The sequence below is a fragment of the Brachyistius frenatus genome, unplaced genomic scaffold (assembly GCF_029030835.1).
Source record: "Brachyistius frenatus isolate BFR_SWC_R1_liver_20210118 unplaced genomic scaffold, ASM2903083v1 Contig_44, whole genome shotgun sequence".
Lineage (NCBI taxonomy): Eukaryota > Metazoa > Chordata > Actinopteri > Embiotocidae > Brachyistius > Brachyistius frenatus.
In genome coordinates this window covers 913,445-935,526 of record NW_027210643.1, presented here as the reverse complement: position 1 = coordinate 935,526, position 22,082 = coordinate 913,445, and the positions used below count along the sequence as shown (strand labels likewise).

General features: G+C 41.2%; 1 protein-coding gene across 1 annotated transcript; it reads right to left on the bottom strand.

The window, feature by feature from the left end:
- Positions 1-1,142: 1,142 nt before the first annotated feature.
- pnocb (prepronociceptin b) lies at positions 1,143-20,462 on the bottom strand. The gene is made up of 3 exons (XM_069703082.1): positions 20,375-20,462; positions 8,697-8,947; positions 1,143-2,077 (listed from the first exon to the last, which is right to left on the bottom strand). The coding sequence occupies exons 2-3, from the start codon at positions 8,838-8,840 to the stop codon at positions 1,430-1,432; spliced, it is 792 nt and encodes a 263-aa protein (XP_069559183.1). The 5' UTR covers positions 8,841-8,947; positions 20,375-20,462; the 3' UTR covers positions 1,143-1,429.
- Positions 20,463-22,082: the final 1,620 nt, after the last annotated feature.

Below are 22,082 nucleotides of genomic sequence, written 5' to 3'. Positions count from 1 at the left end.
TTAATTATTATTTTATCTTATAATTTAAATCTTTTGAATCTGAGGGGAAAACGAATATGAAACTCTATCGACAGCCAAGGATCTCGTTCAGTGGCAGAAATAACCTTTTCTTAATGCACAGTCAAGAGGTAGTATTGTTCATATTAATTTTTAAGTCCACGTCTGATGTGCACATTGGTGGTTATGGTGAACATTATCATTCTATTCACATGTCATAGATGCAGGAAAAAGAGTTTGTGTTGCTGTTTTTAACTGTGTGTTGCTACATGCTGCGTACTCAGCAGCTGTCTTCACATCTCTCCACAGCCAAAAAAAGAGAAAATATGAGTTATCATACAGCAGCTACTGGTGCTGTAATACTAAAATAGTTTTCTGGTGTTTTTTAGTGTAACTTGAAGAATATGATCTGTTAGTTTGCCAATTGTTTGCCATTTTATGTTAATTTCTTATTTCAGTGTAACGGCAGGAAAAGGGTGTCAAGCCAAAGAATTACATTGAATATACATTACGATGTGTTAAAAACTGATCCCAAGTCAGTGTCCAAGAGCTGCACGTTTGTTCCTCAAACACTAGAGGACAGTATTGTTCCACTGAGCCTATTGGAGCCTGCTAACCTGCTGTTCATTTCCTCGAGAGAAATTTATCACTTGCAAGGTTTGCATTGAAAATGTCCACTCAATGGTCAAAATCAGAATACAATAGAAAGTAAAGGGACTTTTTTCTTTAAGTCAGTGCTAATGAAGCAATGAGAACAATAACTTTTTGAGGTATGGTGCAGAGTTTTGTTGAGTTTATAAAGTTCAGAAAACCAATTTTACCTCCATTGTGTTTAATTAATTGAATTTCTTAAGCTGAAAATTGGATTCTTGTATGAGCAATTAACAGTTTTTACTTCATCAACTGTATTTGCATCTGATTAAACCCTCTTGAAAATAAAAGTGCTGGTCCACTTCCAATCTGACTCTCCTACTTATTTCTGCTCTGACAAGGGGAGCTGAACAGTTAAAGTGAGCTGTATATGATTTAGTGCAAAAATCTGCTGTGGCCATGACTGAAGTACAATCAATACATGCATGACAGTGCATTCGTGGTGATTTCAAACATCACACCCCAAAGGTCCAAATAATCTGACACTAAATCAGTTTCCCAATGTCATTTGGCCCCTTTTATTATACCGACACACAAAAATATATTCAATTGCACTTCTCTAATTCTTTTATTTCACAGAATGGCATGTAAATGTGCTGAATAAGAGGGACATCACGTTCAAAACATTCTTTGTTACTTAGAGATACAAAGAGTGGTGCAGCCAGATGGCGGAGTCTGTTCTTCTGATGACAATGGTGACATCACAGTTCAAACTGTAGTGAGCGGCTGAAAAAAATGAATGATAGGTTGAGGTAACTGGGGCAGGAGCAACAGAAAGACATTACAGTTTGTTTTGCCTCCAAACCCGAGTCACGGGGGCGCTGTTGAACCTGCCGCTGCGGCTGCTCCTCATGCCCAGGTACTGCCGGAGCAGCTGGTTCACCCGTTTCTGACTGTTCCATTTGCGGGCAGATTTCCGGACGCCTATGAACCCACCGTAGCGCTTTTGTAGGGGCCTCGCAGGTGAGCCAATCAGCTTTCTGTATCCGTGGCGCCCCCTTTGAAAGCCACCGAAGCGTTTGGATAAGGTGATACCCTCTGAGCTGTCGTCCTCGTTCCCTTCCAGCTGCCCGTCGCTCTCCATGCTCCTCACCTCCCGCAGCTTCCTCTCCTCATCCGCCAGACTGAGATCCAGACCCTGCAGGCCCTCCCCCTCCTCAGGAGACTCCAGCAGTGATGAGTCATACTGGACACTGCGCTGTTCGAAGGGTGTCTCATCCTGATCCCCCTCCTGGAATCGCTCTGCGGCTGCAGACTGCAGCAGCTCGCTGTCAGAGTTCAGGTCGAGAGAGGTCAGCTCCAGCTCCTCTCCTGTTCTCTTGAGCTGAGCACCTCCTTTAGGTATGTGGTATGACAGCTTCGCAGCATGTTTACACACTTCCCACGTGAGTGAAGAGGAGACGTGACCCTCACACTCCAAGAAACACGCCTGCAGAGAGAAAAGAAAGACAGATGTGTTGAGATCACCCTTCGTAAAAGTGGTTGGCATGGGTCGATAGATTAAAGCGGCAACGAAGTCTAAGAAGTAATGAGGGAGGGAGGTCTGTGGTCACTTCATAGTATCGGGTCCAATATCTCATCATCGCAAGACAATGAAAGATTCTTTCAACTAATTACAAGAGCTTTAATCCACGCATGCAGCAACATGAAGGTCTAAGAAAACACATGCTGGCTGTGGTGGCAATGGAAAGTATTCAAAGTGAGCGATGCTTGAGATACTTTCCTGAGAGAGAAGCATAAATCATGAAAAGAGCACCATTGAAAAAAGAGTGCATCAAAGGGGCTATCAAAGAAGAAGAATGTCAGAAAGCAGCCACTCAGCAGGGAGACTTTGGAAACTGTCGCATATTCGATTTCTTCAGCCTTTGGAAATGTTTCTAACACACAACTGATGCACATGTTGTTTTTAATAGGAAATTTAAATATTCCAACTGGTATCTTACTGGTTGTTGTTTTTTCATTAAAATCTCGGGTGCTGCTTAGCAAACCATAGCAGCCATGAAGAGTTCTAATTGTACATCTGATTTGACTCTTTAGGTTTTATCTTATGTTATTTATAACACTGCTTGACGTTGCGCATTAAGGCCCTTTCAGACACGAGCTGCATAAAACGAAGCCCATGCACAGTGCAGCTGTGACATACATGCTCAACAGAAACAAGAGCTCAACCAGGCATGGGAAACCAAAAGAAATGGAAAAGCTGATATTGTGTGTCTTAATTTCCTGAATATTAGAACACAAGGTTGTGTTTATATCGAGACCTTGGAAGGAAAGCCCGATGTTGGAAACACGAAGGAACATTCATTCATTCATTCATTCATCCATCCTGGTGGATCCCAAGGCCTCATGAGACATATAATCTCCCCAGCATGTTCCCAGTGTACCCCAGGGTCTTCTACTTGTTGGATGTGCCCTAAAAACCTCCAATGGAAAGTGTCCAGGAGACATCCTAATCAGATGCCGGAACCACCTCAACTGGCTCCTTTCAACAGGAAGGAGCAACAGCTCTAAGCTCAGCCAGCCGCTGGAGGAAACCCATTCCAGCTGCTTGTGGACGGGATCTCCTTTTTACAGTCACTAGCCAAATCTGATGACCATAGGACGGAATCGAAAGTTTGATCGACTTCTGACTCCAAAACTTTGGACTCTATCAGCTCCCTCTTCACCAAAACGGTCTGGGAGCAACACTGCTTTACTGCAGAGGTCGCACCAACCCGCCTGTCAATCTCCCACTCACTCCTTCCCTCACTCACTTGTGATGAAGGTCCAAAGATACTTAAACTCCTTCACTTAGTGCATGAACTGTGTCCCAACCCGAAGAGAGACATCCTCCATTTTCCAGCAGGGAACCTGCTGAGGGTCAACACAACCCCCTACCCTGCAAATATGATATGATAGGTCTACTCGCAGAATATATTCCAGAATTAGGGCATAAAAGGTGTGTTTAGTCAGGTAGCTTGTTGATAGGTGAAGAAAATTTGCGTATGTTTGTTAAGATAGTTTTATGAGTGTTCTTAATAGCGTCAACAGTTGGATCTCAAACTTTTGAAAACTACATATTTGGCGTAAGCCACGCTCTGTGTGGGTCTTCACCAAGTAGTAAAAAGTAGCAGGGTCTTTAGCTGGCTGGATGCTCCACGAGCTAGTTGCTAACTTGCTCTGCCTATGTGCATTTTGTTGCAGGATTAGTATAACCCACACCGGTTTTATTTTTGAAAATACCTTCCTGTCATGGCTGGAAAAGAGATGTATGAGAGTGGTGAGAGTGAACCAATCAGTTAAGTCACAAAACCGAAACAATTAGCTGAAAATGCTTAAAAGCTAAATACTGTTGAGATGAACTGCAGAGTCGGGTGGCACTTCTATATGGATTTGTCAATAAAGCACCACTTTTCACACTACATAGAGTCACAGTTATGTCTCACATAAAAATATTGACTAGTGCAGCTTTAATGGTTTTAATGACCCCTACCTGAGAGCTGTCAAACTATAAAAACAGCTTTGTTTATAAATAAATATTGACCACAAATATTTCACAAGCCATGAATTTATGGCATGCAATCACACTTCTTTACTACTTTGCTGCACAACCAGAGCGCAGCTGAGAAAGCAGTCTTTTAACCTGGGTGACTTGTGTCTCATGGGAGTTAATGGGCCTTGTTCCTGCTGTGTTCAGCGCATATGGAAAATTATGTGCCAATATGAGATGTCCATCATTTGACAAATGTGACATCCATTATTGCAAAATGATTGACAGCACAAAATTGGAAGGAATTGGAAGTCTGAAGGACAGCAGGTAAATTATGTCCTTTGCAGATGACAATTTATTTCCGATTGACTCTTCAACTTCTGATAATGATGTTTTTGCTCCTAAACTGATATGTATGCTGTTTTAGAATGGAACGTTTGATATAAAATTAACTTTGTCAGTCCTGAATCAATGACCTGTTGTGAAATTTTAATGACTTCCCTGTCTTATTATCGTCACACTTGGCAGTCTGGTTTCATGCCAGAGTCTTGATGGAGCAAAACTTTAGTATGAAGATAAGGACGTATGAAGAACATTTGAAGTGCATTTTGCTTATACTAATAAAGCCTTTTTTAATTTTTTTTATCAGTAACAGGAAACAATGTTTCATCCTTTGTGATAACACGTTTTATTTTACTATAATATACTAAATATACCACTGATTTGACAGATTTTCTGATATATACCCTTAAATGTAAAAAACACATTACTATTTTTTGTAACAGTGTAAATATATCTGAAATCGGGCTACAGCTGCTACACAGCAGAAATGTATGCATCAACATGTCTCCTATCTCCCTGTTTTTAAACTAGCGAGCCCTCAGTTTCAGTTTGAGGTAATAAGCAAATCCCATTTACTCATCAAATCTCACTCAAATGAGATAAATTGCATTGTTATCAGGAAACCTGCTCACATCAAAGGGCCGAGGGAAGAGGGAGTTCCGTTGTGAATCTATCAAAGGAAATTAATTAGCCATCGTAAATGAAATGAGCACACCAGGGGATTCTCTACGTCAGATCAATGGAGCAATCTGAGGGAGTTTATGAGTGAGAGGGGATGTGTTTGAGTGCACGCACACAGTGTTTGCCTACTTGTGAGGACAAGAGGATTCTGAAAGACGACGTGGCTTCAAAGGTTTTGTTTTTACAAAGAACAACGAGGCTTGATGTAGTGTTTACTTTATCTGCTCTGTTGTGTTACGGTGCAGAAATGTCCTCACGTCACTTACAGAGTGTAAACAGATCAGGGAGGTAAGGGCTTTCTGACTAAAGAAAAAAAAAGCTCTTAAAGCAATTTGATCAACATTGTTGGAAATCTTAAGTGTCTATACTTGTTGCAAACTGCCACACTGTAAGGTGGAGGAGAAGCTGGCTCTCAGAGAGAGTGTAGCGACGTGACAATCATTTAAATACGGAGATGATGGCGCATTTTCATCATTTCTCCTGGAAGACATTTACAGTGTGAAAACTTACAGAAATAGTTGTTTAATGAAGGATAAAAAAAAAAAGAGAGCTGGAGAGAGAACTTCGCAACCATGGCTCCCTGACAAATCGCTGTGTGACGCAGGAGTAAAAAAAAAAAATAGAAAAAAGGATGAGACACGGCCCCCTCAGTTCTGACGTCATCAGGGGTATAGGAGGACGGGGAATCCGCAGCTTTTTAACCACTTAACAAGCACCTCAGATGAAGGGCGCTGTCAGGGGGAGCCTCTGTTTGGAATTTCTTGTTGGAAAGTCGATCAAGCAACCCCAAAGAGATGAAAACCAACCAAACAGAAATGCAAACAGCTGGAAACAGACACATAATAGCCACAAAAAGAGACGAGACAAACGCAAACAGACACAAAACGACCACTTTAAGATCCAAAATTACCAGAAGATGATTACAAACAACTACAAGGAGATGCAGAATGACTGCAAAGAAAACACAAACAGAGATGCAAAACACATCCATGTCATTTATTTGGGCTCTCCTTCAGACTGGACTTATTGTAGGAAGTGTCCAGGCTTTTTACAGTTCTTTGCCAAGAAGCCCGCAGTCTCAAAATCCATCCATATTGGCAGCTTAAACGTGGAACCATCAATCCAGCGTGTGTCCGGAACCAGCAGAACCAAAAACAGGCCTTTACAGTTATCCTGAATGTCCACACTCGCAGGTGGCCTTCAGCAGAACAATTCAATATTTTTTTAAATTTGGGATGAGTCTCTTCTGGAAGCTATTCATAAACATGAAAACAAACCCCGCCCACACTGTGACCTTCACACACCCGGCTAAACACAACAGAACCCCAGAAGTTCAAAAGAAAGTATTCAGGAAGTGCTCAGACTTTATTAAATAAAACATGGATGATTAGCATTTATGTAAACAAAAGCTGGCATTTAACCTAAAGAATAACATTATGAGGAAGAATGCGTGTTTGTGTGTGTGTGTGTGTGTGTGTGTGTGTGTGTGTGTGTGTGTGTGTGTGTGTGTGTGTGTGTGTGTGTGTGTGTGTGTGTGTGTGTGTGTGTGTGTGGGTGTGGGTGTGTGTGGGTGTGTGTCTGGGTGCTCGTACGAATAAATCAATGGGTCCTGACATTATAACAAACAGCGGCGGCATCACACACACACACACACACACACGCACGCACGCACGCACGCACGCACGCACGCACGCACGCACACACACACACACACACACACACACACACACACACACACACACACACACACACACACACACACTCTTTCAGTCTGGAGTGGGAAACAATGGAATTGCTCAGTGGATTCCATCTGCGGCTCAATGGGAAGGCGGCTCACACAATGAGGAACTGATAAAATGTGTCAGTCACCGCTGTAAGCCCAGGCTGATGATACCAAGCAGCAGTCAATTACATAGTTCTATTACAACTTCCAAAAAGGTCCCAGCTGTCCTTCTCTGCATCATTATCAACTAAATTAGCCATCATGCAGCTATTCATGCCGCCCACAGACTATTTTTACCCTCTGACGTGTATCGGACTGTTTGGAAATAAGAGTGTGTGCCGTGCTGACACAAGTGTTAGTTGGAGTTGGGAGAGCGAGCGCGTCCTCTCAGTGCAGAGGCTGCTATTTCATGTCGGTCACGAAGCATTGCACAAGTGCTGTAGATACTAACGCATGCAAACAATCCCCCTGAGTATCACAGAAACAATACCGACTGTGTCCATCTGAAATCACGTACGTCCAACATGTTAACTGCGAAAAGAAGCTCTGTATTTATGTGTTCTTTGGCTTTTTTCAGTTACCTGCTAACCAGACCAAGCTCGGTAACATTTTATTACGCCACGTAAAGTAACATCCGCAGTGCAGCAGGGGTAAGTCATTAGAGGGATTGTTTTTACATTTATGTGGTTTTGAATCATTACAAACTTCCTTAATCAATTTACAATTAAATGGTATGGTCATAGCCCAACAATATACCATTTTGGATTAGAAAATCGTCATCTGTTAAATGTGGTGATTTTTAGCGTTGCAGGCTGTGTGGCTCTGTGGTCTGGTGACATAAGTCATGGAGTCAGGAGGGTTTGGTTTAACTCTGGGCGAGGGCGACATTGATCCCTCTAAAGCAGGGGTCTCCAACCTTTTCCCTTCTGAGAGCTACTTTGACCAAATGAAAGTGTCCGAGAGCTACTCGTGTTTAGTATGCACATAGCTGAGCTCCACCCAAACCAGCTGAATAATCTTTTTAAATAAATTGATACTCAGCACACTTTTGTATCACATCAGCTTAAATTCAACATGTTAGCATTGTGCCTAAATTAAACTTTAATGAGCTGCTAGCACGGCTGCAGATGTTTAAGCCAAGTTAAAAACAACAACAACAACAACAAACCATTGTCATCCAGCAACATTTTTTTTAAACCTGGGTCACTTTTTCCTGCAATGCAACATGACAGTATCCATCAGGACGCTATGCGGGCCAATCTAACATGCAAAGCACATTCCAAGTAGATTACTTTGTTGCATAAACTTTGTATCTCCACTGTTTACCTCAAAAAAAGATAATAATTGCCACTACGATCCTGCCCTGTTTATCATGACGACCCAAAGTTATAACATTTTCCTATAGAATGGATTACTGTTAGGTATTTATGTGACTTTAATTGAAAGGGTATAATTATTTAAATCCTGTTTTTATTTGCACTTTTTGTTCTTTTCCTTTTAAGTTTTGAAGTTTAAAACCAGGAAAAAAAAAGAGCGTTTACAGTTGGAGGTACACAGAAAAATGATGATTGATATGCACATTAGCCCCTAGATCACCTTAATGACCCCAAAACGGAATTAAATTATTTATGCACCGCCAAACAAAATGCACACAAAACTATTGAACTGCACACAATGCATTACGCAGATACGTTATCAACACAGTCACAAACAAACCTCTACAATAAGGCTCGTTGCAGCTGTACCCACACCACAGTGCTGACAAGGCATTTAACGGATGTTCTTATCGACAGTGACTCACGTAGACCAACAATGATGCAAACGCACACTCACCAGGGTGTTGAAGGCTTCCTGCAGCTGCAGCTGCTGTTGCTGCAGGAACAGAGCGCAGGCCACACATTCCCCCTGACAGTCAGTGCGTCCAGGGGTGCAGACGCATGCCAGCAGCACCACCAGGCACCACAGAGGGATCTTCATCGCTCAGCAACACCCAGACAAGGCGGGGACGAACAGGAGCTCGGCAGGCGGAGGAGTCCAACAGCTGGAGAGTCCGAGAGGGAAAACCGATGGGATCCTGGTCCGACCTGCAGGGAGAGAGCGGACACAGTGGCAGGAATGTTGCATCACTTCCAATTTCTAGGGGATAATTAGCTGGATTTGGCCAGTCAGAGCGTTGGTGTCGGGGGAGTGTTCAGCCAACACCAGGAGATGGACCATGTGGATGGGATGGAGAGAGAGCACAACCTGAGGCAATAAAAAGAGAAAATGGGTATTTTCCAGTGGGCAGGACTCATCCTGTGCAGGCTGGAGGGTTGGATCACAGATCGAACTCATGCAGCAGATTTGTAATAGTTGATATGTGGTTGTAGAGATTAGCTTTACGCCACACCACGGGTCGTACCCTGTGGCAGCGTCCACACACAGCCATCCTGATTCAGTCTGATAGGAGGCGTGAGGAGGGAGAGGCAGAGAAATATGGGCCATCAGTGTCAACACTGCCATAAAACATGCCAACGAGATAATAAGACCAGTGGTGAGGAAATGTATCTGAAGATGTGTGTCAGGTGAAGGAAGATAACTGGAGGGATGAGGGAAAACTCCAGAGGATCCCGGTGTCTCTGGCTCCAACCATAAATTGGTGAACCAGGTGCACCGTGTTTGTTACTTGACCTCCACTCCCTGACCTCCATCTATCCTGTCACTCACCACTATATCACCCAATAACAGACGTAACAAGGAAACAAACAACATTTTTGATTGCCTCTGCTCAGAGATGCAGCCTCCCCAGAAACATTTCATACTGCAGCTGCAGGTTTATGAATAGTTATATCCTTCATGTCATCACTATATCACAAGATTAGGAAATTGATTATTTCTCTGTTTAACAATTATTGATTTGTCCTTACTTAAAAGTGATTTGCTCACCCGATGTGGCCACTTGGGAGCTCATGTACACGGAGTGGCTAATTTACAAGTACATATCCGGATCGACTCATTCATGAAGTTGTGTTTCTGTACACCTGACCAACGTCAAGTCTAATATTCATATTATCAACCAGCTGCTGAATATCTTACTAAATTCAGCTTTTTGTTTACTTTGTCTGCCGTTTGTAGCCGCTTGCTAATAAATGTGACTGTTTGTGACTTGTATCACTGATTCCTTGAATTACGATGACGTCATGAAGAAGAACGGGACGTCAACAGAGTGTAAATTGAAGCTTGGTATTGAATGCCGTCTCCAGCAAGACGATGATCCCAAACTACATCCTTGAGTCACCTCTCATTCTTTAGATTTGAATACCATTGAAAATCTTTGGTGGCATTTAAAGAAAGCTGTGATAGCAGCGAAAACTGAAACATTTTAGTCAGCTTGAAGATTTTATACACAATAAACAGACTTGTGAGCATTTTTACTTTGTCCATCAGTTCATAACTTCGCTGTAAACTCAACCTTGTGTTTTTTTCCGACTGTTAACTAAGGCTTTATTGCTTATGTTGTCATTAAATTCTATTCCGCCACACGAATGTCTTGCAGGTTAAGAGTGTTGAATCATTTTGAACTGTCGATGTCACAACTCTGATATAAGGTGTGAATGAGCTTTGAGCTTCTAGGAGAACAGCGAGCTGAAGAACGAGCATGCTGAGGATAAAAGAAAGTTGGATAAAAGATTAAGGCCAGCAGGTTCTAAATGGAATTTTCATATGTAATTACAATGATAAGAAAAACTGTGTGCAACATAATGTATCCATAAAGTCACCATCCGGTCAAAGGGAACTCACCCTCAGAGACGACAACACAATAATCCCACAGTAAGGACATGATCTGGATGCAAGTGAATGGAAATCTTTGACAATAAACAGTGTGGGTGCACCTAATTAAAAATAATCTAATAAATAAAACTAACATGACCATCACCATTTCATCACATTACCACTTATAGTCAACAGCAGAAGGGATCAGGTCATGTGTGACTGCAGCCCATTTACAAATCACTGGGGAACCTGTTTGTTTGCTTTGCTGAAATGTTCTGTGCGATGAACGTTTGCGCGCCTGCTTACGAAATCCATTTGATATTGTCATGTTCTCCCTTAAGTGGCTCTCGCTGAGGAAGTTGAACAAATGAGTGAACGGGCAGAGTGGCGTACGCTTTAATATTACAAAGATGAGGCTTTCACACAGGAATACTATTCTGCCAGAGTGCGTTAATATGAGCTGGCATTTGAAGCCAATGTCAGCCAATTTGTCAACACCATTATTAAAGTCGTAGAATATTCATGTTTTAGTAATTAGACAACGGGCGTCCATTTGTTTGCCTCCACACATTCAGAGGTTCATTTGAAAATACTGTCATTTAGGCTTTTAGCTAAACAAAATGGGACTAGTGTCTGAACATCTGAGGTACAACAGTGTATTATTAATGTCCTACAGTAACCTAATATATGAAGCTTTTGAACTTGAACTCCTATTTTACAAAACAGTTTTTCTGTATTTTCATGATGTTTTTAGGATGATTTATTTTTTCGAATGAGTTTAATTTGAGAGAAATCTTTTTAAAAATCTAAAGGTTGAACTGTCAAGCTGCTTTAAAAAAAAGCCTGAAAATTAATTTTTCTCAAGAAGCTGAGAAGTGAGATATTTCACAGGAGAGATTTCTGTCTGAGCTGCTTTATTTGAAAAATGGTGACTTCATGTGATTTTGTGCACCAATCAGAATACAGACATGTTTTCTTTACCCCCAAACTCCCACTTTGATTTTTGGTCATTAATATTTGATGTAGAGAAATACAATGAGAAATAAAGTTCTTGTGACTTTAACCAACTTTTCAGAACGAGTTAAGATGCAATAACCTGCTGATTTTATTTCTTTTGCTGCTTTGGATTTTTGATGAAGTGGCTGCAGAGTGATTTCAATCTTTCTAAAGGCTCTTAAGGGAATATGTGATCAAGCGGTGCCTGCTGCCCTCGTCGCTTTGAATGGGGGCCATTACTGGTATTGAGAAACAATTGACATGGATATTAAGAGTTAATGAGCCACATTGTCATCAATCTGCAGCCTTGATGGGAGGCTGTGGCTCAGACGGTAGAGTGGGTTGCACACTAATCAGAAGGTTGGTGGTTCAATCCCCAGCTCCTCCTGTCCACATGCCTAAGTGTCCTTGAGCAAGACACTGAACCCTAAGTTGTTCCCGATGGTGTACCATCAGTGTGTGAATGTGCTCCTGATGGCAACACCTTGCATGGTGATCTGTCTCATGAATGGGTGAACGGGAAAACCATGTTAAAGCGCTTTGAGACCAAAAGGTGATAAAGCACTATACAAGTACATACCATTTACCATTTGAGCTGTTTAATGGTTGGCTATAGTAATGAGGAGGTTATAATGATTTGTGTTGGTCAACTCGTTGATACCGGATAGATTGAAGAGACTTGGCAGGCTTGAGGTTTTCTACCTCCTGTCCCCACAGAGCAAGGCTCACTTTAACCCTTTACTGCTCGGTAATTCATTCAATTAACAGAGTGCCCTGCTGTGATGTGCTACATTGAACATGCCTTAAATAGACCACACATCCATTGTATAGGTTGCAAAGTCTAAGGTTTTCTGCCGCCTATGTCGCCTTTCAGATTGTGTATTTCAGGGTTGATATCAGGGCTGCGGAGTGATGCAGTGCTTCTGACAGATTTCAATTTTTGTGTCTCCATTTTGGAATAAAATCAGCAGCAGTTAATATCCCAGCTAATATAGATTCAGTGCAGCCAAGTGGAAACGCATAGAGAGCCAACAATGAGTTTAGCTGTGTGAAGGTAACTGCCTCCTTTTCTTCCACAGAGAATAATTTTACATGTTAAAAAAGAAAATGAGGCAGAGCTGATACTTAAGCCCTAATTATACAGCTATGTGACTTATTATGAATAAGTATGTTTTGGTTCAAGAGCACAAATTACTTAGTAATGTCACCATAAAACTGTTTATTGAAATGAAGACGTCAGGATGGTGGCATGTAATGAAAGTAGTCATCTTGATAGAAAATTTACTTTTCATAATGGACTGAACTCTGCTCACTGAAGAACAGAGAAGACTGTGGGATATGATTTCAGCTGGTGTTAAACGTTGATGATATCGAAGCTGAAAGTATTTAAGTCAAGTGGTGAGTAGAGTGTTCTGTCATCACAGTAAGAGTTTTTTACATTTGCGTCACGACGCTGCGAGGGTTACTTAATCTGCAGACAGAACGTATTAGCTAGGCTATACACATTAGCAATATGGTCGGCATCAGACTGTTGGTGAAGTCACTGAACACACTGAAATATGTATAACGTAGTATTTAATGGATTGGTGAGTAATTTTGTATAGGCAGTTATGGATGATGTGTGTGTGTGTGTGTGTGTGTGTGTGTGTGTGTGTGTGTGTGTGTGTGTGTGTGTGTGTGTGTGTGTGTGTGTGTGTGTGTGTGTGTGTGTGTGTGTGTGTGTGTGTGTGTGTGTGAGAGAGTAGGGTGGGGGAGATGGAACGGGAGGGGGCTACTAAATGAACCCGTCATCATGTCCAGGAGCTACTGACAACCATGGACCTGAAGAGTCACAACTTTCCCCTCTCGCAATAACTTCAAATTGAATATGGCTGGCACTCTGAGCCATGAACCTACGTACTCGTCGCTCTGCCCTATTTCCAGTTATGATTCAGCTCTCGGTCTTGATATTGCCACTGGCCCATTACAGCCACCTGTGCCTATAAATTTGCATACTATTTCATACATTTCATATCAATTGCATAATCTATCTGACAGAGCGGGCAGTTGACTGGGAGCAGGGGGCTGATATATGATATACAGTATAAAAATAAAGTGGTGATCGCTGGGAGGGGACGCCCCTACACAACAGGCTTTCCCCCATGGCACAGAGACAACATAATCCATACAGGAGCCTGTGAATACATGGCAGGGAGAGCTGCATTTGAAAATAGATTTTCATCATGCGGAAGTATAAGCAACCTTGCCCTCCTTAATTAACGTTGACATGAAAGCCAAAAGGAAATAGAGTCTAACGAAGGGTCTGACGTCCTTCCTCTCTTAGATGAGTCTTTCCATCTTGCAGAAACGAATGCTTTTACCCAGTTCTTTCCAAAACAAATATATTGTTTTGTGGCTCCATTAGAGTTAGCTGAGACCCTGACAATGTTACCCGTGTTCAAGAGAAATGTTTTTTTTCCCCCTTTGAATCAGCAAGGAAGCAATCAGAGCATTTATAAAAGGACCACTGCTCCCATGCATTTAGTTTTGTTATCTGAGTACATTTCTTGTTAGAGCTGAAAATACTCAAGAGCGGAAAAATCCGGAGTAATGTTCCACCTGTTTATTGTCCTTCAAGAGTTATAGATGTTTTTTTGTGTGTCTTATTGTGGAAGGATGTTTCAGAGAGCAGAGGAAGGTCTTTTAACTTTCTTTTATCTCAGACTTATTTTTGATTTCACTTTACTTTTATGAAGTTTATTGTGTAAAAAAAAAAAAAAAAAAAGACGTTTTTTTTTTAAACACTTCATAAATGTGTCTGTGGCCATAAACGAAGGACCAAAGTATTGTCTCTGTATCAGTGCTTTATAATTTTTTTGCTCATTTATAGACTGTCATGGCAACGTTTCTTTATCATATTTTTTTTTAGTTTTTTCCATTTATTTTTTCAAGTCTTTGTTTCTCATAGATAGATATTGTCTCGGCATATTAAAGCAAGGGAATTCAAGTTTTTTTTTCCCAAGTCAAGAAGATTGTAAGTATGAACATCAACAAAAGGTCTTGCTTTTTAACCAAATAACATTTTTAGATTCAGACCCTCTGAACACAACTACTTCTTCTGTACAGTCCCTAACGAAAGACCTTTTTGTGTTTCTAGCGGAAAAAGCCAACAAGTGGATGACAGCCGGATTTAGGCGGCGTGTACATCGTGTACAAAGTTGCAGAGTGAAGTGAATTAATAATGCTAACGGTGGGATAAATTTGCATTAGCGGTATTAATGAAGGGTGGAGAGGGGGCCAAGGTGTCATGAATGAGAGTGGGGGAGAAGAAAAGCAGCGTGCTTGTCTCTGACAAAGCTCTGACTCGCCCTATCTCGTCCATTAGTTGTCTGCGTGAAGGAGAAAAGCAGAAAGGAGTCTGCTAATGCACAGATAACCTGGAGGTCTCTCCCCATCTCTCTCTCTCGGCTTCCTCCTCGCCCCTTCTTTCGCGTCTACCTTCCTCTTCTTGTTGCTCCGTTCTCGACTTTCTTCCTCCGCTCACCTTCCCAGTGTTTCTCTTCCTCCATTTCCATACTCGTGAATTATGACTGAGACCTTTTATTGCTGCTGACAAACTGCATAGGTCTCCACTCTCCTTCATTGGTTTGCAACTCCCCTTCATTAAGCCCAAGCCGGAGTCAGTGGCCACCAAAGATGGATAGCGTGAAGATGTGGTCACTTTGTAGGAGGGAAAATGATTCAAATTCCTTCTCTACCTATTACATCTCATGGACCATTAATGGTACTTGATTAATTCTTTATAACGTTAGATTCATGACTGTTTTATCGCCTTAAACTCTGTAATCACTTTGTAGAAAATGCGCTGGTTGGAGATAATGGGCCTGTAAAGCGTGGTTTAGTGGGTGAACAGAGAGTGGGGAAAGACAAAGACAGGCTTCATAATATTCATATCATTCATAGTTTCTCCAAACTGGTTCTGATACATTTCTCTGGAAATACTGTGAAAAAGTCTTATTTTAAAGGGTTAGTTTACTCAAACAACAAAAATCATAGTTACTCATTTATCTCTGGTGGTATTTAGCTACACAGAATACACCGTTTGGGCTTCATGATATCTGTCTCTGACATTTCTGCCTGCAGTTCAATATCATTCAAGGCAAATGAAACTCTTGTTCCTGGTGCTCACAAATTTAAAAGCTACATCTTTTTTTTTTTTTCACCAGCTGTGTTCCAGCTGCTCTAAATAATCCACAACCATGGAGATAGTGATAGAGTGGAGTTTGGTGGAGAACTGTGTTGTGGATCATTTATAGTAGCGCAGATACTTTTCTGGAAAGAGATGTTGCTGGTGAGTCTTTTCTGTGAGAACAACAAACTGATTTCCATTCACCTCCTTTTTATTGGGGTAGAAGCTTTTATAGTGAAGATCGATATCTCAAAACCTGTGCAAATAGGACCGACACTATCTGCATGGTGGGATAACGACAGAGATAAGTGAGAAACTATGTTTTTTCTTTATATTTGGGTGAACTGATATTGCAGCACAACCATGTTTCCCAGAAAAGTAAAATGCATCTAATTTGCTATTTGCAGCATATATGTTGGTTTCTTATGTTTTGTTTTTTTATTGCACTCACAGCAGTTGGTTAAAGTTAGGGAAAGAAAAGGTCCTGAGTGACATCATGGGCAAGACACATGTTTCTTGTGTCACCAGTTAACCAAAATTACTCTTCCCTGAACCTTGGTCGCTTAAACTCAACCACACACGGAGCTGCAGTCATACAATGATTCTGTTCTTGATCCCCCCAAAATTTTAATTGCATATTTGTAAAATTAAGTTTGAGTTAAGCTGCTCTGTCACCCGGTGGAAGGTACTGGTGGTGCAAACACATGAAACATTCAACAAAATATTTAAACTACATCTTCTCCCATTTTGTCACTACTATTATACTATTACAAGCAAAAACGGTCTTAAACCATTTACAGTTTAAAACTAGGCTCTCTGCAACATCACTGTGTGTTGATGCATGACACGGTATCTCTCCAGGGTGACTGATTGCCTACAAAGACGAAGACTCATAACTATATTGCAATTATTCTCTGATTGGTTTTTGGTAATTTTGCCTCCAAAATCAAATTAAATACAAATACATCAATATAATGCAATATTTTAAGTGCGTTATTAATGGTTTAGTCAGATTTTTTTTTCTCCAGGGCTCAAAGACACATCTTGTAATTGCTTGATGTGCTTAAACAACAAAAAGCTAAAGATATACAATTTACAGTGATGTAAAATAGAGAGACATAATGTTTCCACATGTGAGAAACCAAAAACCAGCACTTTTCACTTAGCAACTTAGAAGATTAATCATTCATCAAAACTGTAAACTCTTTAATTATTTCGTCATTCCACAGCACTGGTCTGAGTCCAAACTCATAGAATCTCCCCTCTAAAAAAAAAACCCCCAGGAGAATCATGCAATACCACAGAAATCAACTCCAAACATGGCCACCGGTGTCCTGTTAAAACACCGATAACAAGTCACTCCTGCAAAAACCTCCAGTTTGTGGAGGATTTACACACACAGCCACGGGATGATCAGACGTGTAAATGCAGCCTGTGCAGCCACAGATAACCAGCCAGTGACTCAGTGGACGGTTCAGATGACCAGGAGCAGGAGAAGGTGCAGTTGGCTGTGGTGCCCTTCCTCGCGAGGCGGCTCCTGAAATGACTAATCTGAGAGAATGCGCTTAATCGGATTTAGGCGTGTCTGTCACAGCGGCAGCAGATTTCATGATTGGTGCTATTACTTGGCCCGTCGCTCCATCCACGTCCTGTTAGTGTCACACAGACGCAGAACTATCAGGTACGTGAAGGGAATGACGTCGGGGGTGAAGGGTGGAGGAAGAGGATGAGGACATGCCATCACATGCAATTAAGATTCTTTTTTTTATCTTTCCAACTCTCTTTTCTTTTAGTTTCCGCTTTTTCATATCTAATAGAAGATCATAACTCCTGCTGCTGGAACACAACTTTTCTTTATCTTCTATTGTTTTTATTCTTTAGGAAATCTTATCTCATGTAGACTGCAGAGGACACAAATTGAGTGGAAAACTGCAGCCCTTTTCCCTCCTCATATCCCACATAGACTGTACTGACACTCTCACATACACTCTTATCACATATTAAGTGGAAATATAATACTTTTTATATCCATATTTGCTTTCTTTTCAGGCACCATCATATCAGATCAATTGAGCATATCATTAGTGTTTTCATCTCTTGCACTAGCAGGGTTTCTTTTAATTGGGAACATATTTGCACCTGAGGGCAGACGCTCAGCCGGGCGACATCACTTCTGCAATCACTCCCTAGTATCAGATAAGCTCCCTCCATAGTGGGAAAAAAAAAAAATCACACCAGCAATCATCTCATTTTGCCCCCATGAAGCTGCAATAATAGCTCCGAAGTAATATCATCAGAGAGCAGACACGTCGGCTATCCGTTGGGCTGATAAACTGTCACACAGGTTGCAGCTGATGCAGGATTACATGTGTTGGGTGTCTGAGGGAGACGGCTGCTTGAAATCACAGTGAAGTGCACTGATTTGGATTTGGACACTTTGTTCGCAGAGTTTTAGAGGAAGTTGAGGTTATTCAAAGAGGGGTTTTTTTTTTGTCTTCCATGACACAATAGAGGACATAAAATAACAATCCAGGATACACTACAAAAGTTCATTGAAAATGAACATCAGAGTTGAATCAGCCCTCAACAATTAAAAACAAAAGGTTTTCACTCAACAGTCAGGGATGCAACGATGCTCTGAGCTCTGCGGTTTTACCCTCCCAACCGGCTCTCACTTGTATGGCTGAATTTCTGCAGCTGACATGGTGTCATCATTGATCTGGTTGCTGTTAAGCTGCGCTGACACCTGCACGAATCCATTGGACATGGAGCCGGGGGAGCGCAATCTAGCACAGCCAGACAAGCTCCTTACTTTTATTGAGGTGACGACAGCGAGGCAAAAAAAACAAAAAAAGAAGAAGTATGAAACTGCAAAAGCACAAAGGGAATATCTGGTAACCTAAAACTCTGATCACGAGAAAGATTTGTATATGTAAAACACTGCAAGAGGTCCTTATGAATATTTTACAGACCCTGTAAAAGGTGTAATCAATTATATCTTAGTGTAGGCAGCAGAAATCCTAAAAGCGTATCCACCTGATTACAGAGAAAAGGATTTTAATGCTTTGGCAAGGAAACCTGTTTTTTACAAGACAAAATTAAACTGCAAATAAAACCGTGACCTTCTATGACAATAAGATGACGTATGATTTGATTAAGTTTATTTGAGTTTTAAATGAAATATGGGATCAGATTCACAAATTAGTATAGTTTTTTTAATCTATTTTTTAATCCTAAAAAACAAGTAAATATTGAAAGGAAGGAACATAAATGTAGATTTTTGTAGGGTATTTTTAACAGGAAAAAAAAAAAATCCATAAACCAACAAGGGAATCTATTTTCATATCAAATTAAAACAAAGAGACAAAACTCAACAGAAATAATTAACTGGTTGACTTTACCTCTTTAACTTTCCTAATTAAAGTTTTCTGATAGACCTCTAAAATATTGTTTCTGACTCCGTCCTGTAAACATTCCTCTCTTCATAAAACATTTCCCTAGTGTGGATCATTTATCTGGGAGTGGCACATTAAGCACCCATTTTCTCTATGGCTGTGAGTATCGTCTTCACTGATAATGGGAAAAGATTATGCACATTCATTACCATTATCATTAAAATCATCATTATTGTGCGCTTAGCATAATAACAGCGTTCAGCTGATTCACTTCTCCAGCTTTTTATTTTTTCTCCCTGCCACGGCATGGCACAGGAGCCGCTCCAGAGAGAATAAAATATAGCTTCCGTCAATGTTTGTTTGAAGCCTCTGTGTGATGTACATAATCTGACGTACGATACTCCACGATCAATCAGAAGAGGAAACCGTAAATAAGCAGCTTGTGACAGCTCATTGTCATTCACTGACTTCTGCTGGCGCCGTTTTGGTCATTTCAGTTTAAATAAAAGGTCAAATTAAATACAGGAGGAATGTTTCCTTAATAATTTCATATATGCCTTTACAGTATCATTTTTTTAAAATTCCATATTGATTTTAAAATTAAAATTTTATATTGATTTTAAAATTAACATTTTATGTCCTCCGTTTATTCTACCTGCACCAGTCAGGTAAATCTTAATACAAAGTGCATCTGAGTGACTAACTGCTTGCTCAGTACGAACTGGGACTTTCTCTCTTGTTAATTAAGTAGTAATCAGGTGCAACGTCTGTGCTACTGACTGGTGACTGTGGTGCCTTCAGAGCCGCAGGGACACAAACAGAGTAATGGAAAAAAAACTAAACAAAAGATTACCTCACATGAGGCAGGTTATTTACAGCCACCGGGGTCGATATTCAAAATCACAGTGCAAGAAAGAGATAAAGCTGAAATGAAAGACTCGATAAAAAAAAGAAAAAGAGGGGAGAATCCTAACAGTGGTTTTAATAAAGCAGCAGTATTCCACCTGGATTTATTAGGCAGTGGATGCCAAGTGCAAGAGACAACAAGTCTTTTCCTGATTAACTATTTTTCTCATCTCTAAACAGTTATCTTCTCTCATCTTATTCATTCCAGGCAAACAACATCATCTCTCCGCACAGGTAGGCAGGCTCACACTCACAAGAGAGAAAGAAAAAGTCTCACTCGAGCACTTCCTTACCTGTGTGCGTGACGTAAAGAGATCTCTCAGTGCTTCCTTCTGCGGCTGCAGGGGCGTTGGGTGGCTCAGCTCGTATCCTTAGGCTAAGGGTTTCAACAACTGAATGCATGCCTCCTCTGAGGCTTCTTATAATGGCACACCCCTTCCCTCCTGGCTCAACCCTCCAGTTCCCCCCTCCCCCCCACACACACATACCTCCCTCCCCTCTCCTGTACATCACCATTCACATCAGCGTAGAGGAGTGCTCAGAGAGAGGGGTGGATTCCCCCTTTCTGTTACGCACAAACCCCGGAGAGACACACGAACCGCCGGCCCGCACTGACGTAAGAAGCTTCGCCTACGCCACCGATTTCGTCTTCATTCAGACACCTAATGGGGCTCTAAAAATATGCACCATCCAGCGTGAGATAGATCCAGAAGCCCCGTGTCTAAGGTGTCCATAAAACCCACAACCTTGACGCCAACTTGCTGCCAAGGTCAGGGAGACAACGGTGCTTCAAGTCAGACGTTTACTTCAGAGATGCAAGTCGAGTACAAGTGAGACGAGCAGTGCCATGGAGATGATCACGGGTCGATAAGGTTGTTTGGGACAGAAAAAGGTAAAATTACAAGCCTTTTGTTGTTGGTGATGATGGCAGACCTGAATAGGAGACTATTATCCTTCTGAATGACACAATGAACAATGTAGAGCATGAAGCCAGCCAGGGTCTGCAGACAGGTTCGAATGAGTCATGCAGGAGATTTTAGGATGAAGAATGACCTACACCGAGCACTTTTTCTTTTAGCTACCGTCTAAAACACATGTTGAGTGTTCGGTTAAGGTGATGATGATGATGTCGACAAGAGTAGACCCATATATTCACACAGTGAATTTGGGTCCAGGCTATTGGAAAATATCCTTATACTAAAACAGCACAGATTGTATTGGTGGGTTGAACCTAACTGGTTTAAGTTACCGGTGAGAAAATTAAGTACAATCCAGGAAACCCATTTGGAGTCAGAGGAGGAAGATGAAGGTCACATGACAGAGGTCATTTGATGAAGTACAAGAGTAATAACCTCTGAATAGTTAGGTAGATTAAGGGTGGTTAAATCACCAAAAAGGTTTGAGTCCGTGAGAGAGAGACGTGGATTTCATTAAAGAAATGTTTTCCTCATCCTACCAAGTATTTTTTTTTTTTTAAACCTAACCACGTGGTTTTTGTTGGCCAAATCAAAGGGATGTGACTTGTCACGCATAAGAGAAGCAAAAATATGACACAGACACGTCTCCTGCAGTGGACTGATGGGTCTATTACAGGCTTTGCGTAATACCAGCTGGCTGCATTGACTCCCAAGATGCACTGCTGGACTTTAATTCCATTCAAATCAGATGTTGTACTTTAGAAAAAATGGTGACCTAAATGCCAACATCAGCATTTTGACATGCTAACCGTAACAATCCTAACAAGTTGATGTTCAGCATGTAATGTTGACCATATAGCTGTTGTGACATTGGACTCAAAACCACAAATGAGAGCATCACCAAAGTCAAAGTCTTGCATCATCAAGCAACCATGAATGTCTGAACCAGAGTTTGTGCGAACCTATCTCATGGCTGTTGACATATTCCAGCAGATATGAAACTTTCATCTATTGGCGGCAATAGAGGGAAAGTCAAGGAATTGCCAAAGTCAGTAGGATTCATCGCCCGGGGAACATGAATGTC

Coding starts and splice junctions, on each gene's coding strand:
- pnocb (XM_069703082.1), bottom strand. CDS start 8,840: ATGAAGATCCCTCTGTGGTGCCTGGTGGTGCTGCTGGCATGCGTCTGC. Junction 2,078..8,696: donor AGGAAGCCTTCAACACCCTG/GTGAGTGTGCGT, acceptor TTCTCTCTGCAG/GCGTGTTTCTTGGAGTGTGA.